At 37.2% G+C, this 26595-nt stretch overlaps 1 protein-coding gene across 50 annotated transcripts in view; it reads right to left on the bottom strand.

The window, feature by feature from the left end:
• ANK2 (ankyrin 2) overlaps positions 1–26595 on the bottom strand; it is a 689728-nt gene that overhangs the window by 110017 nt on the left and 553116 nt on the right. For all 50 annotated transcript variants that reach the window (XM_030799037.1, XM_012502792.2, XM_030799074.1 and 47 more), the window contains 5 exons: positions 23866–23964; positions 17824–18021; positions 15610–15708; positions 15347–15445; positions 8786–8884 (listed from right to left, as the gene is read on the bottom strand). In XM_030799037.1, the coding sequence (XP_030654897.1) occupies positions 8786–8884; positions 15347–15445; positions 15610–15708; positions 17824–18021; positions 23866–23964 (594 nt within the window). The remainder of the gene's footprint in view (positions 1–8785; positions 8885–15346; positions 15446–15609; positions 15709–17823; positions 18022–23865; positions 23965–26595) is intronic.

The raw sequence follows: 26595 nt of genomic DNA, 5'->3' as shown, positions 1-26595 counted from the left end.
ATTTGCCAAGTGCTTTCCATTTAAAAACAGAGGATATAGCTGGGTCTAAGGGACAGGAAGGACATGTTCCAGGAGGCTCAAGAAAATCACCTGACTCTGCTGTGTAGTTGGAAATAATGTTTTCAGTGTTTAGAGAACCAGGCCAGACCACTCTCTTGTAAAAAGAAAATTGAGTGTAACTTTAGTGATAAAAAGAGGTATATTGCTACTATCTGCCCAAGGGCATGTCATAATAAAAGTGAGGAAGGGAAAACCGGACTTCCAGGGCTAAGAATGAATGGAGAAAAGTATATAGAGGAAGGAAGATCTATCCAAAAACATGCAGTATCTTAAAGTTAAAAGAAAAAAGAAAGGGAGCTATAGTAAGAGATAAAATAGCACTGCATGAATTCCAAGGTAGTAAGAAGTACATAAATAACAGTAATATGATTATTTTAGACTAGAATTGAAATTTTGTGAACATTTGGAATTGAAAAGCTTTCTTCATGTACAATGCATATGTGACCCATCTTCCTAAGAGAGTTAAAAGGAAAGCATAAAATGTATTATTAGACCATTTTCCAGGTCGATATTAAGAAAAATTAAACAAGTTCTCAAAGATTGTCCAAGGTTACTCAGCTATTAAAACAGAACTTTAATTCAGGGCATTGGATTCTAAAGACATTTCTCTGCCTATACATTCTTTGGAAATAGATACTACAATAAGATGGCCACTAACAGACCTTTTGGAACAAAGTGACTCTCAGTAGGAAAGGATACTGACAACACATTAGAAGATAAAATTTCTCTGAAATACAGAGGAAAAAATAGAGGAATGGGGAGAATAAACATTTTTTATTTATAAATAAAATGAACATATTGTTATTTATAAAAATAAATGGTTAGCAAAACAAACAACAATTTAAAAACCAAGGAACTTGAGAATAGCTATGATGAACATTTGTTGTTTCTGGGGTTCCCTTCTCAGATATATGTCCTGCAAAATTTGATAAAGGTGGGTGGGTATTGCAAATGACACACTCTAAAACAGATTTTCCATGAATAAGACGGATAGTTGGAGTGATGATGACTCTTTAATCCATAGCTGAGAAGTGGCAATCATTGACTAGAGGTAGCTACATAATTGGTTAATTATTAACTATTGATCCTTGGTTCTTAGACTGTATAGCATTAATGTTTGTCTTTAAAAAAAAAAAAGTTAAAAAATAGGATGTCTTGCCTACTTTTTTCCATTTTTGGTAAAGCTCTACCTGAAAGTGGAAAAGGAAAGAACACGCAAATTTTGCAAAGAAAACCTTTCAACCTGTACACAGGGATATAAGACTTTTTGAGGTTTGGCCAATTATTTCCCTGCTGAATTGCAAAAGCTGAATTTACTGCCTCAGGGTAATGCTAATTCAAACCAGGGAAAAGAACTGGGAAAGTGCAGAAGAAAAGATTCATGGGAAAAGGTAAAGAAATGGGGGAAGCCTGATCACACAGACCTATTCCAAAAATGAGAGGCAACAATTCCCTCATCATAAAGCATCACTGGCTGACACAGCCTGGACCGGAAGTAGATGAGCTCTGCTTTGCCACTGCAGTCTACCATTTTACTTTGGAGACTTGCTGAGCCCCAGCTCCTTTTTCAAAGAGAAAAATAACACTGGCTGGGATAAACTTCAAAGATTTGATAAAATTCCTATTACTAGTTACTAGCTAACAGGGTTCCCAGGAGCCACATCTCCTAGTATCTAACTAAAGTTCTAAATGAGCTAAGTTTCAAGTGAGTTTAAGCCTAGGACCCCTGGGATTGCTCGATCCCTAAAGCAAATGCCAAGCCCCCGTAATTGTGCCAACAGAACCAGCTCCTAAAGCAAGAGAGCTCCCAGACGGTCAGGCTCTGATGGCCCTCTCAGTAATGTCCATTGAGGACACTGGACAAGGAAGGACCTTCTTGAGAGCAGGACCTGGGTGCAAACACATTGGCTGACAGAGGAACTGAGGCCACTGTAGTCCCTGCTCTCATCTGTCCAGCAAAATGTGTCTTATGCTCTGGACTGGTGAATAGAGTGTTCTGCGTGAACTTTAAAAATTACAGATGTTATTATGAGTATATGGTTTTTCTTTTGTTATATATTGTGAATATATAACATATGACTTAGCCCCATGAGATATTATTTCTAAACCTGATTGAGAAGATTGTGAACTACCCAGCGATCTTGACCTTGGAGCTCAATGTAGTAGCTGCGCACAATTTTTTACTATCTCTTCTTCGGGAGAGGGTGAATTCTAAAGCAATGTTATTAGGTTTAGAGAGGAAGTTTCCAAAAGTGTGTGTGTGTGCGCACGCACATGTGTGCGGTGGGAAATCAAGAGGTAAAATAGCAGATATGTGTTCATTTTTCTGCCCAATACCCCCTGCACCCTTCTTCTGGGACATCCATCCCTCATTTGGGGGAAATGGACATCCCATACTCCATGTGGTTCTAGAAGGGCTGCTGGTCTTCTTATCCCACCTCATAAATGTGCCGCATGAATGGGCATGGGCCCAAGCTTGATCTTATATCCTGATCATAGTCATAAGTTTAGGGAGAGAATGTACCTAATTAGAAACCAGTGGTTTGTTTGGATGGGAGAGAGAAGGGCTCTCTTTACATTTGAAGTGGGAGGTAATGATGTTAGCAGAAAGAGTTAGGAGAAAGATGCAGAATCAGAGGAGAAATCTTTTTCTTATCTTAACTCTGTCACCACAGGTTAATCAGCACAATCTTGAATTTCAGGACCCCAGGCCACCCTACAACACGGGATTGCTCTGGGTATCAAATAAGATACTTTGTGTTTAAATGATTGATGAATTCTAAAGCACTGTTCAAATGTTAACTAAATCAGAGGCCCAGGAGCACATTAAAAGTATTAAATGACAATAAAACACACATGGTGAAAGTACACTTTAAAATAGGACTTACGAACAGGAAAACCCTAACTCCTTGCTGCTTGAAACATAATCCCAAAATCAGGAGCCCTGACATCACCTGAGAGTTTGTTAAATATGCAGAACTGGGTTACAATATGCATTCTAGCAGGGTGCCCAGGTAATTTGTATGCATATTGGCCTTTAGGGAGCACTGCTTCACAAGGCTACAGTATTTTTGTTTGTTCATAATAGAAAATACTATAGGGAAGGGATTTCAGTTGTAGCTTAGAATGAGAAGTAGAGCTGAAAAGAAAAAAAATAAACAAAAGATAACATATGAAATTTGATATTTAAATTAGAAGGAATAAGGAATTAAAAGGTATTTATGTATGTATATAATGATACTAAATGTAGTTGCAAAAGAGAAGTAAAAAAGTAGAATTGATGAAATCTTTGTGTAAAATTAACTAATTAATTAGTACTTTAAGGGAAAGAGTCTGTTGCCAGTGGTGCTTTTAAGGAAGAGGCTTCAGAGGGTATCCAAAAAGATAAAAGGCTGTAATAATGGGTTATATCAATACAGAAAAATTTGGCAGAGATACATGAAAATGAATAAATTGCCATAAAAAGTAGAAATTTTAATTTGAATAATAGATAAACATTAAGGGGTTTTACTTTAAGAGAGAGAAATGGGAAACCCTTTCATTATTAAATATGAATTACAAAAAATTTACAGGAACATCAACACAATTTCCAGTAAAGTATACAATACTCAGAGTGCACTGGTTGGCCATAGAAATATTTTTAAAATAGCTGAATGCCAGGTAATGTTAAAAGGAAACCAGAAAAATGTTATGGCAGGGGAAGCTCATAGTTGAATAAAGCTTTAAATAGATAAGAATATAATAGATCAATGATGACTACCAAAGAACATAAATTACACTATGTGGACAATGGACAGAAAGGCAGATGAAAACCAAGACAACAAGAGCAATGTTAAGGCTGCCCGTGTGTCACTGGATTCTGCATGAAGATCTGTGGAACCTGTTACAAGAAAATGTCTATTAAATTCATTGAATCAAAGAATGTTAAGAAAGTCTGGAAAGGAGTTTTGAGTTTCTGAGTCCAACCCTCATATTTTACTGATAAAGACTTGGAAGTGGCCACAGGCTGGCAAGATGGCTGAATAGGAACAGCTCCGGTCTGCAGATCCCAGTGAGATCAACACAGAAGGCAGGTGATTTCTGCATTTCCAACTGAGGTATCTGGCTCATCTCACTGGGATTGGTTAGACAGTGGGTGCAGCCCACTGAGGGCAAGCCGAAGCAGGGTGGGGCTTCACCTCACCTGGAAAGCGCAAAGGGTCAGGAACTCCCTCCCCTAGCCAAGGGAAGCCGTGAGGGACTGTGCCATGAGGAATGGTGCACTCTGGCCCAGATACTACGCATTTCCCATGATCTTTGCAACCTGCAGACCAGGAGGTTCCCTCCGGTGCCTACATCACCAGGGCCTTGGGTTTCAAGCACAACACTGGGATGGCATTTGGGCAGACACCGAGCTAGGTACAGGAGTTTTTTTTAATACCACAGTGGCGCCTGGAACGCCACTGAAACAGAATGGTTCACTCCCCTGGAAAGGGGGCTGAAGCCAGGAAGCCAAGTGGTCTAGCTCAGTGGATCCCACTCCAGGGGAGCCCAGCAAGCTAAGATCCACTGGCTTGAAATTCTCGCTGCTAGCACAGCAGTCTGAAGTTGACCTGGGATGCTCCAGCTTGGTGGGGGAGGGGCATCCGCCATTACAGAGGCTTGAGTATCACCACTGACCCCACAGAAATACAAACTACCATCAGAGAATACTAGAAATGCCTCTACACAGATAAACTAGAAAATCTAGAAGAAATGGATAAATTCCTGGACACATACACCCTCCCAAGACTAAACCAGGAAGAAGTCGAATCCCTGAATAGACCAATAACAAGTTCTAAAATCAGTAATTAGCCTAACAACAAAAAAAAGCCCAGGACCAGATGGATTCACAGCCAAATTCTACCAAAGGTACAAAGAGGAGCTGGTACCATTCCTTCTGAAACTTTTCCAAACAATAGAAAAAGACAGACTCCTCCATAACTCATTTTATGAGGCCAGAATCATCCTGATGCCAAAACCTGGCAGAGACACAACAAAAAAAGAAAATTTCAGGCTGATATCCCTGATGAACATCAATGCGAAAATCCTCAATAAAATACTGGCAAACCAAATCCAGCAGCACATCAAAAAGCTTATCCACCACAATCAAGTCGGCTTCATCCCTGGGATGCAAGACTGGTTCAACATATGCAAATCAATAAATGTAATCCATCACATAAACAGAACCAATGACAAAAACTACATGATAATCTCAATAGATGTAGAAAAAACTTTGATAAAATTCAACATCCCTTCATGCTAAAAGCTCTCAATAAACTAGGTACTGATAGAACATATCTCAAAATAATAAGAGCCATTTATGACAAACCCACAGCCAATATCATACTGAATTGGCAAAAGCTGGAAGTATTCCCTTTGAAAAGTGGCACAAGACAAGAATGCCCTCTCTCACCACTCCTATTCAACATAGTATTGGAAGTTCTAGCCAGGGCAATCAGGCAAGAGAAGGAAATAAAGCGTATTCAAATAGGAAGAGAGGAAGTCAAATTGTCTCTGTTTGCAAATGACAGGACTGTATATTTAGAAAACCCCATCATGTCAGCCCAAAATCTCCTAAAGCTGATAAGCAACTTCAGCAAAGTCTCAGGATACAACATCCAGGTGCAAAAATCACAAGCATTCCTGTACACCAATAATAGACAGAGAGGCAAATCATGAGTAAACTCCCATTCACAATTGCTACAAAGAGAATAAAATACCTAGGAATATAACTTACAAGGGATGTGAAGGACCTCTTCAAGGATAACTACAAACCACTGCTCAAGGAAATAAGAGAAGACACAAATAAATAGAAGAACATTCCATGCTCATGGATAAGAAGAATTAGTATCATGAAAATGACCATACTGCCCAAAGAAATTTATAGATTCAATGCTATCCCCATCAAGCTACCATTGATTTTCTTCACAGAATTAGAAAAAACTACTTTAAACTTCATATGGAACCAAAAAAAGAGTCCATATGACCAAGACAATCCTAAGCAAAAAGAACAAAGCTGGTGGCATCATGCTACCTGATTTCAAACTATACTAGAAGGCTACAGTAACCAAAACAGCATGGTACTGGTACCAAAACAGATATATAGACCAATGGAACAGAACAGAGGCCTCAGAAAAAATGCCACACATCTACAACCATCTGATCTTTGACAAACCTGACAGAAACAAGCAATGGGAAAAGGATTCTTTGTTTAATAAATGGTGTTGGGAAAACTGGCTAGCCATATGCAGAAAACTAAAACTGTACCCCTGTCTTACACCTTATACAAAAATTAACTCAAGATGGATTAAAGACTTAAATGTAAGACCTAAAACCATAAAAATCCTAGAAGAAAACTAGGCAATACCATTCAGGACATAGGCATGGGCAAAGACTTCATGACTAAAACACCAAAAGCCATGGCAACAAAAACCAAAATTGACAAATGGGATCTAATTAAACTAAAGAGCTTCTGTACAGCAAAAGAAACTATCATCAGAGTGAACAGGCAACCTACAGAATGGGAGAAAATTTTTACAATCTATCCATCTGACAAAGGGCTAATATCCAGAATCAACAAGGAACTTAAACAAATGTACAAGAAAAAACATACAACCCCATTGAAAAGTCGGCAAAGGATATGAACAGACACTTCTCAAAAGAAGATATTTATGTGGCTAACAAACATATGAGAAAAAGCTCATAATCACTGGTCACTACAGAAATGCAAATCAAAACCACAATGAGATACCGTCTCATGCCAGTTAGAATGGTGATCATTTAAAAGTCATGAAACAACAGATGCTGGAGAGGATATGAACGCTTTTTTTTTTTTTGAGACGGAGTTTCGCTCTTGTTGCCCAGGCTGGAGTGCAATGACACGATCTCAGCTCACTGCAACCTCCGCCTCCCGGGTTCAAGTGATTCTCCTGCCTCAGCCACCTGAGCAGCTGGGATTACAGGCATATGCCACCATACCAGTCTAATTTTGTATTTTTAGTAGAGACAAAGTTTCTCCATGTTGGTCAGGCTGGTCTCAAACTCCCAACCTCACCTGATCTGCTCACCTCAGCCTCCCAAAGTGCTAGGATTACAGACGTGAGCCACTGCACCTGGCAGAGATAGGAACACTTTTACACAGTTGGTGGGAGTGTAAATTAGTTCAACCATTGTGGAAGACAATGTGTCAATTACTCATGGATCTAGAACCAGAAATACCATTTGACCCAGCAATCCCATTACTGGGTATATACCCAAAGGATTATAAGTCATTCTACTATAAAGACACACGCACACATATGTTTATTGCAGCACTATTCACAATAGCAAAGACTTGGAACCAACCCAAATGCCCACCAATGATAGACTGGATAAAGAAAATGTGGCACATATACACCATGGAATACTATGCAGCCTTAAAAAAGAACGAGTTCATGTCCTTTGCAGGGATATGGATGAAGCTGGAAACCATCATTCTCAGCAAACTAACACAGAAACAGAAAACCAAACACTGCATGTTCTCACTCATAAGTGGGAGCTGAACAATGAGAACACATGGACACAGGAAGGGGAACATCACACACTGGAGTCTGTCAGCGGGTAGGGGACTAGGGGAGAAATAGCATTAGGAAAAATACCTAATGTAGATGATGGGTTGATGGGTGCAGCAAACCACCATGGCACATATATACCTATGTAACAAACCTGCACATTCTGCACATGTATCCCAGAGCTTAAAGTATAATAATAAAGAAAGACTTGAAAGTGAAGTGACTTGCCTGAAATCACTTACAATTTATATGACCATAGCCAGATGCTTTCATTCCAAGATAACACTGTATTATAATGGTGCAACTCAAACTGAAATGAGTTCTAACTTAGGTATATCAAATATTGAAGAAGGAGGGAAATTATTTAACATGAGAATCTCAATGATGTCAGTGCAAAAGTTAACCAAACAACATGGAAAAGGAAATAGAAGGTACAGTATATTGATAGTGTATTCAGTGTATTCTGGTGTATTCCATGTAAAGGAAGATGAGAAAATAAATTGGGAAGTAAGATTTAAAAACAGAAAAAGAAGGAAAAAGAAACTTGTGAAGGAATTAGAAGCTATTAGAAATGGGACAAGTCTGATCAAGCAATCTTCAGTGCCCAAATTCTATTTTGGAACTGTGGAAATACAGAATGTCTAAATTTGTAAAATCAGAGTAAGAAGAAAAGTAAATATCATAAAAAGGAGGGAAGGCAAACAGATGAAGGGAAAACATTAAAACTTTGAGAATAACTTGTTTTTATGTAACTAGTGAGGGATGACTGTGGAAAGTGGTAAGAAATAAATTTTAATATGTATAGCATCTAAATACTTTAGGTTAAATTTTAAAATTCATGAAAATAAAGAGATATGAGAAAGTGCTTTCCAAGGTTAAAAAAGTATTAAAATATCAGTCAATGATGTATTTCTTAGATGATAAGTTGTACATTTTTTCAAATGTTAATGTTTCTGAAATTCGGATGCATTTTTCATAGTGTGTAATTGCTTAAATAATGTTTCTTTTTTTTTCCTGGAAAACTGCTATTGAATTGATCCTTTCACTTACAGTCCTTGGTATTTCCAAATCAAGGAACTGAAGGGCAACATCCTCTCTTAAGGATGAAACTCAGGCGCCGCGATAGAAGAGAACCTCAGGGCACCAGTACCTACCCTGGCTCTGGCATCAACAAGGGCACCATTTCTCAGGAGGCATCGGACCACTTCCACCTGCCCGGCTCGGGCTGCCATGTGTAGTGCCGTCTCACCACGCTGCCAGGGAACAAAGATCATTAAATCATAAATTAACCCACTGCTCTGGATGGTAAAGAATAAAGTTGTCCCTTTTTGTGAAATTCAGCAATCTATCCAAGGATTTAAGAAACCTATGAAAAGGCGTAATTATTTAGTCTGGAAAATACAGATTTGTATCTTTTTTTTTTTTTTTTTTTTTTTGAGACAAAGTTTCACTCTTGTTGCTCAGGCTGGAGTGCAATGGCAACATCTCGGCTCACCACAACCTCCACTTCCAGGGTTCAAGGGATTCTCTTGCCTCAGCCTCCCAAGTAGCTGGGAATACAGGTGCATGCCACCATGCCCAGCTAATTTTTGTGTTTTTCTTCTCCATCTTTACAAGGATAAAACAAATGTTTATTTTATTTTTTTTTTAAGTCCATGACAAAGTAGTAAATTTATCCGAACGTCCAAGATACTCTCGAGTTGTTTAACTTCACAATCAGCCGCTTAAGCATCCCTTTAAATTGATTTTGGTGATGAAGTTTCTTTTACCCTAAAAACCTAAAAATCTGTCATTGTCTCACTTAACTATGTGATCACAACTGGAATCTATTTCAGTGAGAAACTAGATGCTGAAGATCAACATGTCGCAAAAAATTAACACCACTTGTACCATAAATAAATCATTACAAGATTCAAAATTTACTTCCAAAATAAAATATTATTTTGTATCTGATTTTTTTGTGTTATGAGACTAGATAAAAACGGATCAGACAAGAAATTTGATTTGCCCAGGAGGTCCCCTATTTAAGATTAATGAGCATATTTAATTATAGACAGTTGTTTGAGAGAGCCACTGAAAGATGAATAAAGTGACTGTCAGCAGCGTCATCTGTTGAGGTAGGCCATGCATCATGCCTCAAGTATCTTTGTTCTACACCAAAATATGACACACTTGTCGGGAAAGGGTGGCTTTAGGTGTAGCATGAAGAACAAGGGTTTGATTAAGAGAATTTTCTCATCAAGTAGCAGGTTATTTTACTCTACTGTCTCTAAGAGAGAGATTTTTAAAAATCAGCATATTTTAAAACCATATGTAGTTCTAAAGAAGGCAGGGTTTCATTCACTCAAGTAATTTTACAGTTAGAATAAGATATTGGTTATAAAAATTATTACAGATTGATTTACCACAACTGTTCTAGAAAATAAGCCTGATTTCAACCAAGTAAACCATTCCAAATTAAATTGATTTTAAATTTGGTTGTAGTAATTGACAAACTGCAGCGAATAATTTCTTCTGATTCCTTGTACAACAAACCCTTAAATCTAGAAACTTTAAGGTGAACTTTAATTTGGCACATATTTCACAGTTAATTTTTTCTCAGTATTTTAGAGACCCATTTCTTTTGAAGTTATGAGAAATTCATGTCAAATGATTTGATTGTGAAAGCGCTAAATTGGTATCTACTCTAATTTTCTCTTCTTTGTTGATGACTCATTTATCCTCTAATGGGCTTATTTTCTGATAACAGATTTAGACTTTTGTAAAGTAAATGTATCTGGAGTATGCTCTTTTATAAAACGATGTATCATTGGAATGCTAATATTTATCTTCAGACTTTAGATGTATGGCAAGATTTTTCCCCCCTGGACAGACAATCATGATTTCTAACTTGTTTTCTATATCATTTAAAACCTGTCTCTAAACAGATGAGGCTAAGATCTTCTTTTTTTTTTTTTTTGAGACAGAATCTTGCTCTGTTGCCCAGGCTGGAGTGCAGTGGCATGATCTTGGCTCACTGCAGCCTCGGCCTCCTGGGTTCAATCAATTCTCCTGCCTCAGCCTCCCGAGTAGCTGGGATTATAGGTGCCTGTCACCATGCCCAGCTAAGTTTTGTAATTTTAGTAGAGACAGGGTTTCATCATGTTGGTCAAGCTGGTCTTGAACTCCTGACCTAGTGATCCACCTGCCTCGGCCTCCCAAAGTGCTAGGATTACAGGTGTGAGCCACCGTGCCCAGCAAGGCTAAAATCTTCTAACTACAGTTGTCCCTCTGTATTGGTGAGGGATTGGTTCCAGGTCCCCTGCTTCCCCCACCAATACCAAAATACATGGATGCTCAAGTCCTTTATATAAAATGGTGTAGTATTTGCATGTAACCTATGCACATAATCCTGTATAATTCAGCTCTATATTACTTGTAATACCTAACACAATGTAAATGCTATATAGTTGTTGTACTTTTTAAAAATTTTTGTGTTATTTTTTATTGTAGTTTTTTATTTTTATTTTTTCAAATATTTTCAATCCAAGATTGATTAAATCCATGGATTTAGAACCCACAGATACAGAAGCTACTGATACAGAGGGCCGATGGTATTCAAACAAAACAAAACAAGACCAGTTGCAGTGGCTCAAGCCTGTAATCCCAGCATTTGGGAGGCCAAGGCAGGAATATTGCTTGAAGCCAAGCATTCAAGAAAAGCATGGGAGACACCACAAGATCTCTTCTCTAAAAAAATAAATAAATAAATTAGCCAGGCATGGTGGTGCATGCCTGTAGTTCCAGCTACTTGGGAAGCTGAGGCAGGAGGACAGCCTGCACCTAGGAGGTTGAGGCTGCAGTGAGCCATGATCTTGCCCACTGTACTCCAGCCTGGGTGACAGGGCAAGGTCGTGTCTCAGAAAAACAAAAACAATACTCCTCAAATCTTTATGCTATTTCTAGGTCTGATAAAAGGCTAGCAATTTTACTAATTTTGGTACAAATGACGATAAGAATAAATTTCCTGATAAGAAGTTAAAAGTCAAAGAGGTCCCAGGAATTCCTACGCAATGACAAATTTTCATGTTTATTATTTATTTATTTATGTAGAGACAAAGTCTCTCTCTGTCCCCCAGGCTGGAGTGCAGTGGTGCAATCTCGGCTCATTGCAACCTCCGCCTCTTTGGTTCAAGTGATTCTCCTGCCTCAGCCTCCCAAGTAGCTAGAATTACAGGCCACCACACTTGGCCTTCATGTTTATTTTTTAAGCCAAGCTTTATCAATACGGGGCTTTCAAAATCTGAAATGTTTCCAATACTGGCCAATATTTCTAAAGCCTTTACTTTATACTTAAGTTTTTTTTATGGGTTTTACACACTTGAAATTGATGAGTTAGATATAGAATCTAATTTAAAGCACTAAGGCTTAAATTCAAACAAAGGTTATGTATAAACACATACATGGTCTCTCCACTTTATAATAATGGTCTTGTTTAATTATTATCTAATGCCTCTGGCATAATGGACTTCTACTGTAAGTTGCCCTTAATCGTCTTTTATATTAATATTACCATTGTTTATATATAAGAACAAATAAGAAAATGAAGGTCAGGATATATTGTTGTAATAAATAATTTCCATTTCTTGATTGTCAGGCACCCTATTTTATTTAATAGCCTTGTCTTTCTCATCTCAAGCTAATGAAATTTAAGGATTGGCGGAAGTTTTTAAGCATAATATAATGTGTGAACTTTACCATTAGTCCACTGATTTCTTATGGGAAGGAAGATAAAACTTTGTAAGACCTTGCATTCTTTCTTGATAGTTGTTAAAATGCTTAGTTTTCTATTCCTATGGTTATTGATGAATACTTTGGATTATGGATGTGTTGTAATTGGCAGTTCGGCATTCTAAGTTTCAAAGCATATTAATAAACCTTCTGGAAAAGGAGATTTTCAGTTAAAAAAAAATGTCTATACATGATTGAGTTACTGGTACACCTCACACTTGGAGTGAATTTTCAGGCAAAAACAAGACTAGCAAGAGAATGGGTATGCTCATGTCCAAAGCAGGTACTAAGTTTCATGCCACTCTCCTCAGTTGTTAAAACTGACTCTGCTGACAGGGCTACATTGACTTCCACTTCGTGCGCATCAAGTTGAAAAGCATCGAAGCACAACAAATAGCATTGCATTCAAAAATGCAACATGATTTCAGGCAACACACAAAGGCTCCAAGGGTGGGGTGTTTTAGAGTCAGGAAGTGACCAACTCTGACACAGCAAGCAGGCAGTCAGTGTTCACACGGTTTCTTCATCAACTTGCAAAGAATTTTGGATCCAGTAGCTATATCCTCATGTTCTGAGAAAACACAACTTCACAGGCATCCCATTGCTAGAGAAAGTTAAATTCCTCTAAATGTAGGATTGCCAGATTTAGCAATTAAAAGTACAGGGCAGCCAGTTAAATTTTAATTCCAGACAAACAACAAATAATTATTTTGCTATGTCTTAACTATTGCATGGGTCATATACAAAAGTTTATTTTTCATCTGAAATTTAAATTTAACTGAGAGTCCTATATTTTACCTGGCAATCCTATCAATAGGTATCTGCTTCCTGAAAGACATATCTTACAAAACATAACTAGAAAACACGGAAATTATATTGGCATGTGCCCCTCAAGAATTTGTTTTGAGGGAGCTGGATGGAAAGATAATATAATGGACAAATGAACAGATAAAATGAAGAACTTTAAATGACCAACAGTTGGAAGCTAAAGTTTAATATAACGATTGTCCAATTTGAAAGTCTTCAACAACCTGAAAAACATGTCAAAATTGTTTGTTTCAATTAATATTTTATGTTTATTTGAAAATATATGTACCCCATATAACTTTTTTAACAGAAGGGAGTATAACTCCATAACCATCTGAAGATTTGGAATTGGTCAGTGAAGAAGCAAAGTAAGAGTGGCCACAAATTCCACAACCATTTTATATGGATTATTCTTTGAAGATTTTGTAAAAATCTCCACTAAAAGAGATTAATTTAGGGGATTGCAATCAAGCAATCCACAGAATATTCTTGTACATGTTAGCATTATAATGTGATAACATATTGTAACAATGTCACTATTGCTCCTCTGATCCTATAGGCATTGGAATGCAAATAAGAAAAGGCGGAGACAAAAAAGGAAAAGGTGAGCAAGAACACAGAGGTTTTTTGCTTGTTTCTTTTGTTGTTTGTTGTTGTTGTTGTTGTTTGTTTTTTGTTTTAAAGTTACTGGCCTGTAAGTAAGTCTGTTCAGGTCTCAATTTAAAAAAAAAAAAAAAAAAAAAAAGGTAGTCATCTCAAAAAAAAAAAGGGGGGGGATGATGATTGCTTTTAAAGTTCTAAGAATGACTAGAAATTAAACTTATGTTGGCACATTGTGAAATTACTCTTATGTCTAATGGAGTAAATAAAGATTGGCATATAATATTATGACCTTAGGACCAACAAGCTATAATTAAGAAAACTTATAAATATAGACTTCAAATTCTTCAATGATTTTATGCTCCAATTACTGAATAACATGGAGAGAGTATTAAATAATTTTTAAAATCAATTGAATTAATTCTCACAATGGATTTTCCTAGCCATCAGAAACTTCACTGTGGAAACGGTGTGTGAAATACAGAAAAAAAGAAATATGAGAGGGAATACAAATAAAAAGTGAAATTGGACATTCTCTTTCACAGCTTAAATGGAATGAGATGCCAAAAATTAGCAACAAGTGCCAATCAATTGCTTTTGAAAACATAGCTCATTTTAATAATAAGCACTAATATTTATTTTGAGAGAGTTATTTCTGGTGCACAAGTGAATCTCAATACTCTACTAGCCCTTCTTGAACTTCAAATACATGCCTGCACCTTGTGCAAGGAAGTTCTCTTGCTCAGGAGAACATTTGCATTCAATGATCTATCCTGATACAATGACCAAAGTTTAAAGGGGAAAAATCCAAGAAAATGAGAGATATACAAAGAAATTAGAAGTGAAAATCCTAATTTAGATTACATAGAAAAATTCTGAGACATCCAGTACTTGTTGATTGAATGAAAGTGGTCTGGAGACCAACATTCATTCCAGGATATGTGGTATAACTTTCAGCTAAGAGAAGCCTCCACTCTAGCAAATCAGATCAAATCAAAAGTAAAAATCAATGTAATGTTACAAAATGGGAAATCCATGTAATTGAAGAAGGAAGAGTTTGACAACAAGTAAAAGTCTCCGATATTGATCTATCTCTGGTTAATCTTTTGTTAAGATTAATTATGGTAATGATTTGATGTTTCTGTGAAAATTGCCTGGAATACAATTCCCTCAAGCAACTAGGTTGAGCCCTGAAGATTCTATTCGACCCAATTATCCATTCACTTTCAGAGGAGCTTTTAAAATGTATTTTGTTTTAATAAATGCATTTAAGATGCATGTTCAATCCACCTACACCCAGAGTCTTAAGCTGTCTCACTTCATAGCTTCCATTTTAGTTTATAACACCTCTTATCCTATCCAGGTTCTTTTCAGTGAAGTTCTGGTGATTATTTCAATAATATATTATTACAAGGGCCCTTCTCAAAGCTTGGTTGCTTACTTTGATGACATACACGCAAACACACATACACACACCCACAATCTCTGTTCCTCTCGCTCTTCCTCCCTGGGGTTATTCTGACCCAAGCCATACTCACAATGTTAGTGACATCTGGAGAGGCTCCGTTCTGCAGCAGAAGGAGGACAATGTTCAAGTGGCCCATGAAGGCAGCCACATGTATTGGTGTGAGGCCAGACTGCGAAACAAAGCAACAGCAGTTTTACTCCTCTGCACCGGTGGGGCTTTGGGGCTTCTTCAGATAAATAAAACTTGAGTGAAGAGGACAGAAGATGAGAAAAAGGAAAGGGAGGAAGGAGTAAGAGAAGGAATGCTTTGTGACTAGCTAAAACATTTTTCTACCTCTGTTATAGCTTGGATTGAAGCCCCATATTTCACCAGCAGTTCCATGACTTTGATGCGGTTTTTCTTGCAGGCAATGTGCAGTGGAGTAAAACCATTCTGTGCAAAAGACAATCAAGTTAGTTGAAAACATGCAGAAACAATTCTCACACAACTCCATGCTGGCACATTGCAGGCAATAATGTTACATCGTCACATAATATTACCATTTCTTCAATCCCTGTAGGTGTTGGAATTTGGAAAGAAAAATGGTGATGTGTTCCTGTAGGCACTGAACTTCACTTATGTGTGGTGGGCCTGTACATAATTCTGTTTGTGTGGTTACAGAGAAAACAAAAGTGAAGAAAAATACATGGTTCTTCTCTTTAAAGAAAGAAAAACAGAGAAGCAATTATATTTTAGAAGTTCTAAGATGTTTTAAGGTATATTGATTGTCCCAGTTATTAAATGACTTGAAGATGAATTGAAGATAAGCACATATTTTTCTGAAGGGCCATTTCTTGGAGCATAAGAATTATTCATCTACTTAAAAAATCTAAGAATATACTGGCTTTGTAAGAAATATTTCAACTTTGCTACCACTTTCTTTATAAAGGGCATATTTCAAGTCAGCAGAAATCATTATGTTGATCATTTTTACATACAGAAGCTATATCTTTACATCATTTTTATAACATATATGCCAATCAGATAAATTTTATTGTATAAAGAAATGACTGTTAAGTTCTTGAATATTTTCATGTAATGTATGGAGAATTTCTGGGATAAATGCAAGGAGGTAGCTCTAGGGGTAAAGAAATGTGGGGAAGAAGTCTGTCAGGTACTTTCTAACTTGGCGAACTAGGCTAATGCCCAGGAATTGGGGCAAATTAAGTAAAATGTGTTAAATGGCTCCGCGCTTACTCATCATGTATTATAGTTTTTTTATTTCAACAACGTTCCTTTGTTATGTCTATTCTGCCAGCTAACAATTTTGCATGTCCCAACATGGACCAATCATCAGTCAATGTTTATACACACTAGCAGTTCTCAGGAAGGCATATGGCCTTACTTAAGCTGATGACTTCTTATTTTTCACAATAGAGTGATAAACATAATTAAGTGGTTAAGTCATTTCCCCTGTTCATGAGCTATACAACATGCCAGATAAAAATAGCCACATGCACATGCAGCACTTAAAATATTTGCAATTAACAGGCTGTGATATTTTATAAGCTTATTGACCACTATCCAATTAAAAATTAATGTTTTTGACTCCCTAGACAAAATGAATGTTTTCACATAATTACACATAATCTGGAAAATATATTCACTTCCCATGTAATTATCAATAAATTGATTCCAATGGAAAAATTCTCATAAAAATCATTTTTAATATTTGATGATTCTAATGATGGTTTCTCAGCTTAAATACTGATTGTCTGAAGACCAATTTTAACAGACACAAACCATGTAAACATATAGAAAAAAGGATTTACTTTTAGTTTGAGAATTAGGACACAAGAGGCATAAATTAGTACGTGTCTAATACTTCCAATGATTATTGTTAGAAAATAAGTGAAGCAAGGAAGATTTATTCAATATCAGAACTGGGGAGACATAAAGCTGCTCTAGGGACAGCCTCTTGCAGTTTTCTCTTGAGCAATTCCTGAAATGGTGTATATAAAATGCTCCCTGAAGCAGTAACACACTAGACGTAGCTTTTCTATTAGCCTATGGTTGAGTAATCAAGTCAACAATGAAAATTTTCAAGGGAACTCTTCATAGGCTTACATTTTATACCCCCTTACATAGTCAAATATATTCACCATTAATTTTTTTTTCCAAAAAGAGATTAATAAATTCAACTTTCACACTCATGTTCTAACTTTATCTAGAGGTATCTAGAATTCATTTTGTAATTTCCTATTTTTCAACTTCTATTTTCCATTTAAAACTGCTTATCACTCCAAAGGTTTCATATCTATCTGTTTGCAACTCACTAGTTTCAGAAATGTTATATTGGTGTTCTCTTAAATACATCTTTGCTCACCAGCATTTGCTAGCAAACAATGAACGTACGAAGTAGACAGGCTGATTGTGAAGAGTGACAAATTTAGCAGGATTAACTACGTATCTGTAACCATGCATTGCTGGTGTATGCATGTTGGTCAATGAATGTGGGTTTGTTTGTCTCAATCTGTATTCAGTTAATGTGGACTGGGCCAAGTTTACCAGGGCTCTGGCGTTCGGATTGGCTCTCTTGTCCAAAAGGAGTTTGGTTACACGGTAGTGGCCACAGTGTGCAGCAACGTGGAGGGCTGTCAGGTAGTCTAGGGTGACATCATCAACAGGCGCCTTGTGCTGTAACAGGTGCTTCACACATTCCACGTGGTCTCCCTGGGCAGCCATGTGTAGTGGAGACAGCCCATTCTGCACATTAAAAGAAAACAAAATAATGTGCATTTTTTTCCCATTATTTTCAGGTTCCAAAATACAGCAAAGTTGATTCTTGATCTCTAACACAGTTAGTGGCAGGGGAAAAAATAATTTCCATTTGACATCAGAATATATAGCAGACTATATTTCGTAGAGATGAACACTAAGAGATAATTTAATTTCATAATTATGCTACCATAGACAAAAATGCAAATTAGTATGTCTGTCATGAATGGTATGTGTGGCAATTTAGCCTGATTTTACAGTTATTAGGGTAATATTAAATACAGAAAAATAGATAATAGCTAATGCTTAAGTTATTTGTATCCAACTCCATGCATAGCAGTCTGCATTCATTTAATGTCTCTGCCTGCATTTCTTATAAATACAGAGGGAAGTGGGTGAATGAGAAGCAAGTGGGCGGGTCAGGGAGGTATGGAAACTTTGATCATCTTTTAGATCCATATTCCTCTGAAATTTTACGATTCCTTTTACCTATAGTATTAGGAAACTACTTGAATTGGTCTTGGAGAAAACAGGTAGGTAAGGGCTAGAAGAGTGTGAGGCAAATGTGGGCCATGTACCAATGACCTCACAACTTTTACATTTGAGGATAATCTAAATTTGTCATCATTAATATGGACAAAACAGCTTTAGCCTTAATTCTAGAACAAGGGCAACAGCAGGAACACAAGAAAGCAGGATAATGCACTGTTCGTCACACTCGGTAAGACTGTCATTTTTTTTTAAAGCTAAATAAATAAACTGTCAGGAAACAATATGCAAACTTAGGAAAAAACTAAATTTAAAAAAACAATTTGCCTATGAAAGAGATGGGACTATTGTCTTTTCTTAATACCAATGCAAATATGGCCACTAGAAAAAGGATTGTTGGCCAAGTATCCAGTTTGGCAGTCATTACATTCAATAAGGCAGAAACTGTATGTGGATATTTTACCAGAAAAGGCCCCCCACCCAATATTCTCAACAAGGAAGGTGATTTCAACAGTGAGGGACAACAAAAACAAATATATTAATTCTTAATTGTGGTAGAGTATATGTGACTTACAAATTATTCATATATTTTGAAATAATCTTCATTCATAATTATTGCTTTCATGTTTAGAAGTTCATTAAATAAGTTTAGAAAAGAGCAACAGGCTGATGAGAAGTATTTATGCATTGAGGGGAAGATAATTGCAAAGTGTAGAAGAAATTCAAGCCTTGACGATGTTTGGACTGGAGTGTTGCATGTTTCTTTGAAAAATTATCATTCATTGATGCTGTTTTACCTGTTTGAAGGTTATTTATGTGGAAAATAAAATATTCATCATCTAATCTTTTGTTGATTTTACACATATTTACTTAGCACCTACTCAAGCCCTGTTCAAGTGCTGTGGATACAGCAGGGAACACGACAGGAAACCCCTGTCTCCATCGAGGTTACATTCTAGTGTGGAAGACAGACATACAATTTAAAAACAATAAGAATTAAAGTATATAGTATGTTGGATGGCCTATCAATGGAAAGGAGAAAACAAAAACACAGAATGGCCTAGGGAGTTGGTGTACGTGAGTGCAATTTTGATTGGATGTCCAGAAATGGCCTCACTGAGAAGGTGAGTTTTGACATGAAGGAAGTAAGAGAGCTAGTCTTGTTGACTTGGGGGAAAAACACTTAAGGCTGAGAAAAGGCAAGTACAAATATATTGTGTTAGGATTATAACTGGCATGATAGGTATCAATAATCAGTAAGGAGAAGAATGTGGTTTAAGGCAAGTGAATGAGGAGGATGGATAAGAGTAGGAATTCAAAGAGGTAAGAGATCTTGCAGGTTTGAATTTTACTCAGAGATACATGGGTTGCCTTTGGAAGATTTAGGGCAACAGGATTACTCTTGCTGCTGTGCTGAGAATAGACTATATGGACAAAATGCAAAAGAAGGGAAGTAAGTTGGGGCCTCTTGCAGTCCTCCAGGTAGGGTTGATGGTGATCTGGACCAGAGTGGTGGTAATGAGATTGTTGGCAAGCTGCTTAGTGATACATTTTGAAAGAAGAGGTGACAGTGTTTGGTGACAGAATGTGGAAAGTGAGAAAAAGAAGAGTCCAACATGACATGAGGTATTTGGTCTGAGAAACTAAAAAAATTAGATGGCCATTTGTTGAGATAAGAAAGATAACAGGAAGATTGGGTTGAGGGGTGGGTATTATATCCAGTGCTTAATTTTTGAGCTTACTAAATTTGAGATGCCCAGGAGACATCCAAGTGGCAATGGGGAGCTGACATCTACATATGGAATTCTGGAGATGCACACTCATGGCACCAGCATACAGGTACTATTTAAAGATAGAACTGCATGAGATTTCATAGCAAGTGAGTGTCGATGGAGAAAAGATACAAAGACTGAGCTCTGGAGGTTCTAACATTCAGAGACCTGAGAGATGAGGAGGAACTAGCAAAGGAGACTGAGAAGTGGCAGCTAGGAAAACAGAAGGAAAGTCAGAAGAATGTAATGTCCCAGAAGGTAAATAAAGAAAGTGTTTTGAGAAGACAGGACCAAGCAATCACACCAGATGATAGTAACAGGAGAGAATGTAGACTACATGGGCTCCAAGTCATGTCACTGGGTAGATATGGATAGATATGGAGGTGGGAGTCTCTGGAAATTATATTCCAATTGCTTGAATTCTCTCAGTGTTATGGGAAATGAAGACAAGGAAAGAAGTCTAAGAAGTTTGAAGAAAATATAGAATGGTCAGATAGCAGGGATCGAGAGTGAACAGACTTAGAAAATAGAGCGAGATTGTCAGGCAGCATTACCAGCTGACTTGAGGTTAGTGATCATGAATCTAAAATGAGCACAGTTAGTGTGGCTGGGTGTTTCCTGTAGCCACATTTGGTTGCATGAATGTGAGTTGAATTTAATTGAGTGAAATGTAGGTAGTATAAATATGTGAGGGAGTAGCACAAATGACTATGAAATTTGTGCTGGGCAGAGGTAAGGGCATGATGTGAATGAGGAAGAGTGAAACTATAACTGAAGGACCAAGCAAATAAAAGAATTTCAGAATTGGGGTTCTGAAGAGAGTGAGCTGAAACATAGGAGGGGCTGGCAAGTGTGAAGTTAGACACAGAAATAGATAGAGGGTTTACAGTTACCTAACTGAGAGGCCAACTAGAAGAATTATCTACTGCTCTAATCAAGATCATTAAAGTCACCAAGAATAAGAAGGGGTTGTGGTGAGGAGTCACAGTTTGCTGAGAGCTAGAATTGACAAAGAATGAGGGGGGTGACACTTAGACAGTTGCTTCAGAAGAAAGAATGGGTGATTTAAAACTAGGAGTTTTTATGGAAGGTAATATGGTTTGGCTGTGTCCCCACCCAAATCTCATCTTGAATTGTAGCTCCCATAATTCCCTTGTGTTGTGAGAGGGACCCAGTGGGAGATAACTGAATCATGAGGGCGGTTTCCCCCATACTATTCTCGTGGTAGTGAATAAGTCTCACAAGATCTGATGGTTTTATAAGGGGAAAGCCTTTTCACTTGGTTTTCATTTTCTTCTCTTGTCTGCCACCACATGAGATGTGCCTTTCACCTTCTGCCATGATTGTGAAGCCTCCTCAGCCTCGTGATTGTGAGTTCCTCCCCAGGTGGAACTGTGAATCCATTAAACTTCTTTGTAAGTTGCCCAGACTCAAGTATGTCTTTATCAGTAGCGTGAAATGGACTAATACAGAAGGGGAGGGAGAATAGTCTAGCATTAGGCACCTATTCCACTCCCAGGAGAGCAGTATCCCCTCACTCCAACCTGATTAATTCATCTTCTCTGTGTTTATTACCCTATACATATCTCTATTTTTAATAATTATCTTTTTTTTTTCTATCATGCCCACTAATTTCTGAGCTTCTTGCAGCTATAGATTGTGTATTATGGCCGGGCGTGGTGGCTCATGCTTGTAATCCCAGTACTTTGGGGGGCCGAGACAGGTGGATCACAAGGTCAGGAGATCAAGACCATCCTGGCTAACAGGGTGAAACCCCGTCTCTCCTAAAAATACAAAAAATTAGCTGGGCGTGGTGGCGGGCACCTGTAGTCCCAGCTACTTGGGAGGCTGAGGCAGGAGAATGGCATGAACCCAGGAGGCGGAGCTTGCAGTGAGCCGAGATCGCGCCACTGCACTCCAGCCTGGGTAACAGAGTGAGACTCTGTCTCAAAAAAAAAAAAAAAAAAGATTTTGTATTATTCATCTTGATGGTGCCTTAGTGACCAGAACACTTGCCTGGCAAATTATATCTACTCAATATTATATAATAGTTGGATGCATGAATACATGAATATAATTGTACACTCAGACACCCCTTATGCAGGATCCTTATATTTGAATGATACTTGATTTTACAGGAAGGACATTAAAAAAAATTCCATCTAGGTAACCTGCCATCTTCATTAGTGACATGACAATTACAAGCAAACTCTGCAGATAAGATTATTTTATGGTTTGTAAAGCATATATGCCTATTTTCAACTGATATTGGTTTTTGTATTGGTTGTAACATAATTGGTCTGAAATTTTGTTATTTCCATTTAAATTTCAATGTTTCTTTATCAAAACTTTCCATAATTATCTCTGCATTACCCAGCCCAAATTGTTGCATTTTAAAGACAGATCTATACAACATTCACAGTATAGGTATGAGAATAAAAATAATGCAGATAATTATTTCTCTTCTTCATATGTTACTGATTTAAAGCCACTCTTTTATGGCATGTGGGCACATCTTTACAAATTGAGTTCATTCTACACATGTCTTAAATGTATGGGCTAGTTTTGTTTCAAATGATTTCAATTATATATAAATTGAAAAATATTTGTTTCTGTCAATTGCCTTAGTTTCTTCAGCTTACCCTAGCAATAGCATTAGTTGATACCAACTCTGTGGGGGGCGGTGGTATGAGGTGGAATGGAATAGGGAGAAAATATAACAAGTGCCCTTTGTCTAACTTTGTGTTGTATTTAAGGATCCAAGGTTGCTGCATATCACATTAATCAGCTCTGTATGAGTATCTTCAATTCGTGTCTCAAAATATTTTCTGATAACCCAATGTAGGGTTGGATAATAGAGAACTATACAATAATAAAAGCATTTAAAATACATTTGATAATGAAAAATCTTCAGCAAACCAACTCACAGTGTGGTGTTCATGTATATGGAAAAGTGCTTCTCCCATGTTTGAGCATATTGATAAAACGAGAGGAAAAAGGGCTAGATGTAGTATGTCATAAAGAAAATATGCTTGTTTAATAGTTCTTCGTAGGTGGCCTATTGCAACTTGTGCTTTCCAAATCACCTCTACTAATCTTCAACATAATCAACCAATGCCACTGTTGAGTAATTACTTTTTATTAGTATTGCCTAAGAGATAAAGATTGGATGAGCAAAAAGATTCATTTTGTGTTGCTAATTGTTCTGCTTTAAAAGATAATTTTATATATGTTTCATAGTCATCTGAATCATAAAAATCTAGACTCAGAATCTAAGAGATATTCTCATTTATATTTAAAATACAGATGTATTCAGATTTCCATCTGCAGTAAGAATAACAGGTAAAAATATAGAAAAAAACTTGAAGGCACACATTCAATACATCTTAATGCATATATCTGCTTATTTTAATAAATTTTAAGTGGTTTGATACATATTCCTATTCCTAGCACACAATTATTAAAGAACTAGAAAATTCTTGCCTGATGCTTCAATTTAAGAAAGAATAGAGATAATATATGAAGTGACTTAAAGATTTCTTAGGATCCCATCTTACTCATAATGACTCACCTTAGTCCTTGCCAGCAAGGGAGCACCCCGTTCCAACAGAAGTTCCACCACTTGGTCATGCCCACTTCGTGCAGCACAGTGAAGTGGTGTCAACCCATCCTGCCAAAAGAATTAAAGAATTAGGCCCAAGTTCACTTAAAAAAATCCATATTTCATCTATTGCAACCATAAAGAGGGAGTTCCTAAACTCAATCCTGATTACTCAATAAAATCAGTAATAGAACTGCAATTTGTTAAATGACCAGAAAGATGAGTGAAAGAGAAAACAAGTCAGAAAGACATCTTGACAGAGAACAAGACAGAGAAAGGGAAAGACAAACAAAACAGAGACAGGGAGAAAGCAAGAGAGATCCCCTGTGTGGACAGAGGGTCAGTGTAATGAAATTGGCTTCTGGTCGTGTGTCTGCGTATTCAAGAAGATGGAAAAGCACAGTATGTGGCATTTATTGAACTTTAAAGCTCTGCTCCCTGGAACTGAAAACAGGGATTATATTAGGTTATACTGTTTTCATTTTGTTTGTTCTAATATACTTCTACCTAAAAATTTTTCTTAGTGTAATTTTTTCATATATGTTCTCTTTTGAATTGTCACCACTTTCATAAGTTCTCCTAAAATGCTTCCTAATGCTTGTAAAAGTGAAGGGTCATTTTTTTAGACTATTTTAAAGACTTTCACACATACATTTCAACATTTTAGAGATCACATAATTGCTTCCCAAAGATGAACTTCATTATTAATAAATAGAACTCTAACTTCATCAAATAAAATATGGCAGAATTGTATGCTATATTATTTATAAAACTTTCTGATCTTAACACTTCTGGGATAGCCTCTGATTCCAGAGCAATTCCCAAGTGGTCTCTGTCTTTTATATTTTATTTCTCTTTAGGGTGGCATGGCCAAAAAGCAGAGTGGGTGGGAAATGTGAGGCAAAATGTAATTAATGGTGAGCAAGAAGTGACAGAGAAAATGAAATACTGAGTACGTAAATTTACTGGTGATTTGAGGCTGAAGGAAAAAGAAAAAAAGATTGTCCCAAGGACAGAGGTGGAGAAGGTGGGTAAATCACAGAGAATGGATGGTGAGCAGTTAAGAGGATTTCAGCAGTTTCTGATTTATCCAGAACTCGAATGGCCTCTCGTTTGTGTCTCTACTTCCAGGACCATCTCTCCAGGTTATGCTTTACTCCAAACAAAAAGAATTCCTCTGAATCGCAACACTCTTTCTGATGCAACACTGGGCTTTCTATGCTAGATGTCTTCTGTTTGCCCCTCCAGACCTATGCTCTACCCTTCTCCTCTCTGCTCTGTGTCCCAACAGACTGGCCGCTCTAGCGGACATCAGTGAGCTGCCTTGTCCTCTGGCTTCCAACTAGGTTTGGCCAATGCAGCAAGACATGAAAGGGACTTCGAGAGACCTCCCAAATCCGGCTGTGTGTCTTTACCAAAGTTTACCTTCCTGCCAAAGCAGCTTTTCCACACAATTCTCTCCTTTGAAGTTCTGGGGGCCTCCTGTACTTCTCACTTTTTAGGTCGAGCATTGGTATTGAGTCCTGCTGTTACTAGCTAGGCCCTGGGATTCTACACTGTCCCTTGTCCCTTGTCTCTTTCCTACAGACTACACAATATCATAAATAGACCCTTCAATAATCTCTAATCAAATGATCAAATTTGGGCCTCTGTTTTTGGCTAGGACCTTGACTGATAATGATTCTTTGCTTTGTGAAATCCATTTAGCTAGTATGAAGATGTTGAATAACCAAAACAGATTTTGCAGTTTTGGGTACCTAAGAATTAGCACGAAAAGACTGCCTTCTCAGAAAAAAAAGTATTTAACTAGTGTAGTTGAAATGCTACATTATTTTAAAATTTGCCAGATAGGAGCCTAAAAGAGTTGTTTCAGCAAAGTGATGACAATGATTACACTTTTGTATCCTGATAAAACCACCCTGTGGTGGAACTACAGAGCATTAGTTGCTACATAAATTACCTAACAATTAGATATAGCATGGTTTCTCAAACGTATTCTTGGTGAGGGCCTTGTGGAAACCTAGGGTTTGAGGAATCCCACATGGTGAACAGAGACATCATATGTAACAGTTCAGTGTGTGGACTTTGGAACCATGGAACCCTGCAGTGAATCTCAAATCGGTCACCATGGATGAATCTCTCTAAGGCTCAGCTTCATGATACATAGAGTGGAGATGATGTTTCTCACCCTATTTAACTTGCAAGCCTTGTTTGAAAGATGAAGGAGGGAACGCCACCTTACATCTTTTTTAGAAAAGGCAGCATATTGCTTTCTGCAAATTACATGAAATAGTCTTTGTGTAATCATGTTGAAACCTCCAAAATACTCTCAGAGTAACAACAGGAGCTTTATGAAGAACATTTAATATACCCACAAGAACATCAAGGAACAATAAGGATTAAATTAGTTCCAAATCCTACATTTAATGATGCAAGGTGTCTGTGCTTATAAGATGTGTGGATGATGACATCAAATTCAAGTTACCCAACAGGCTCAATTTGATTAGATTTTGAATATTTTCTACAAAGCACATTATAAAGTTAATGCCCCAAAAAAATTCTTTTCAAGCTTTTGTATTCTAAAATCTTTTTACTTAAATTCTTAAGTTTGTAGTTGTGGGTTATGGATTTTTCCCTCTTCCAGAGACCCTTTGTGTTTTTTCTGGGTTTTTTTTGTTTTTTTTTCTCTAGAATCAATTG

Source organism: Nomascus leucogenys, chromosome 18, assembly GCF_006542625.1.
Source record: "Nomascus leucogenys isolate Asia chromosome 18, Asia_NLE_v1, whole genome shotgun sequence".
NCBI classification, from domain to species: Eukaryota; Metazoa; Chordata; class Mammalia; order Primates; family Hylobatidae; genus Nomascus; species Nomascus leucogenys.
Note: the sequence above shows the minus strand (reverse complement) of the source record. Positions and strands in the feature narration are given on the sequence as shown.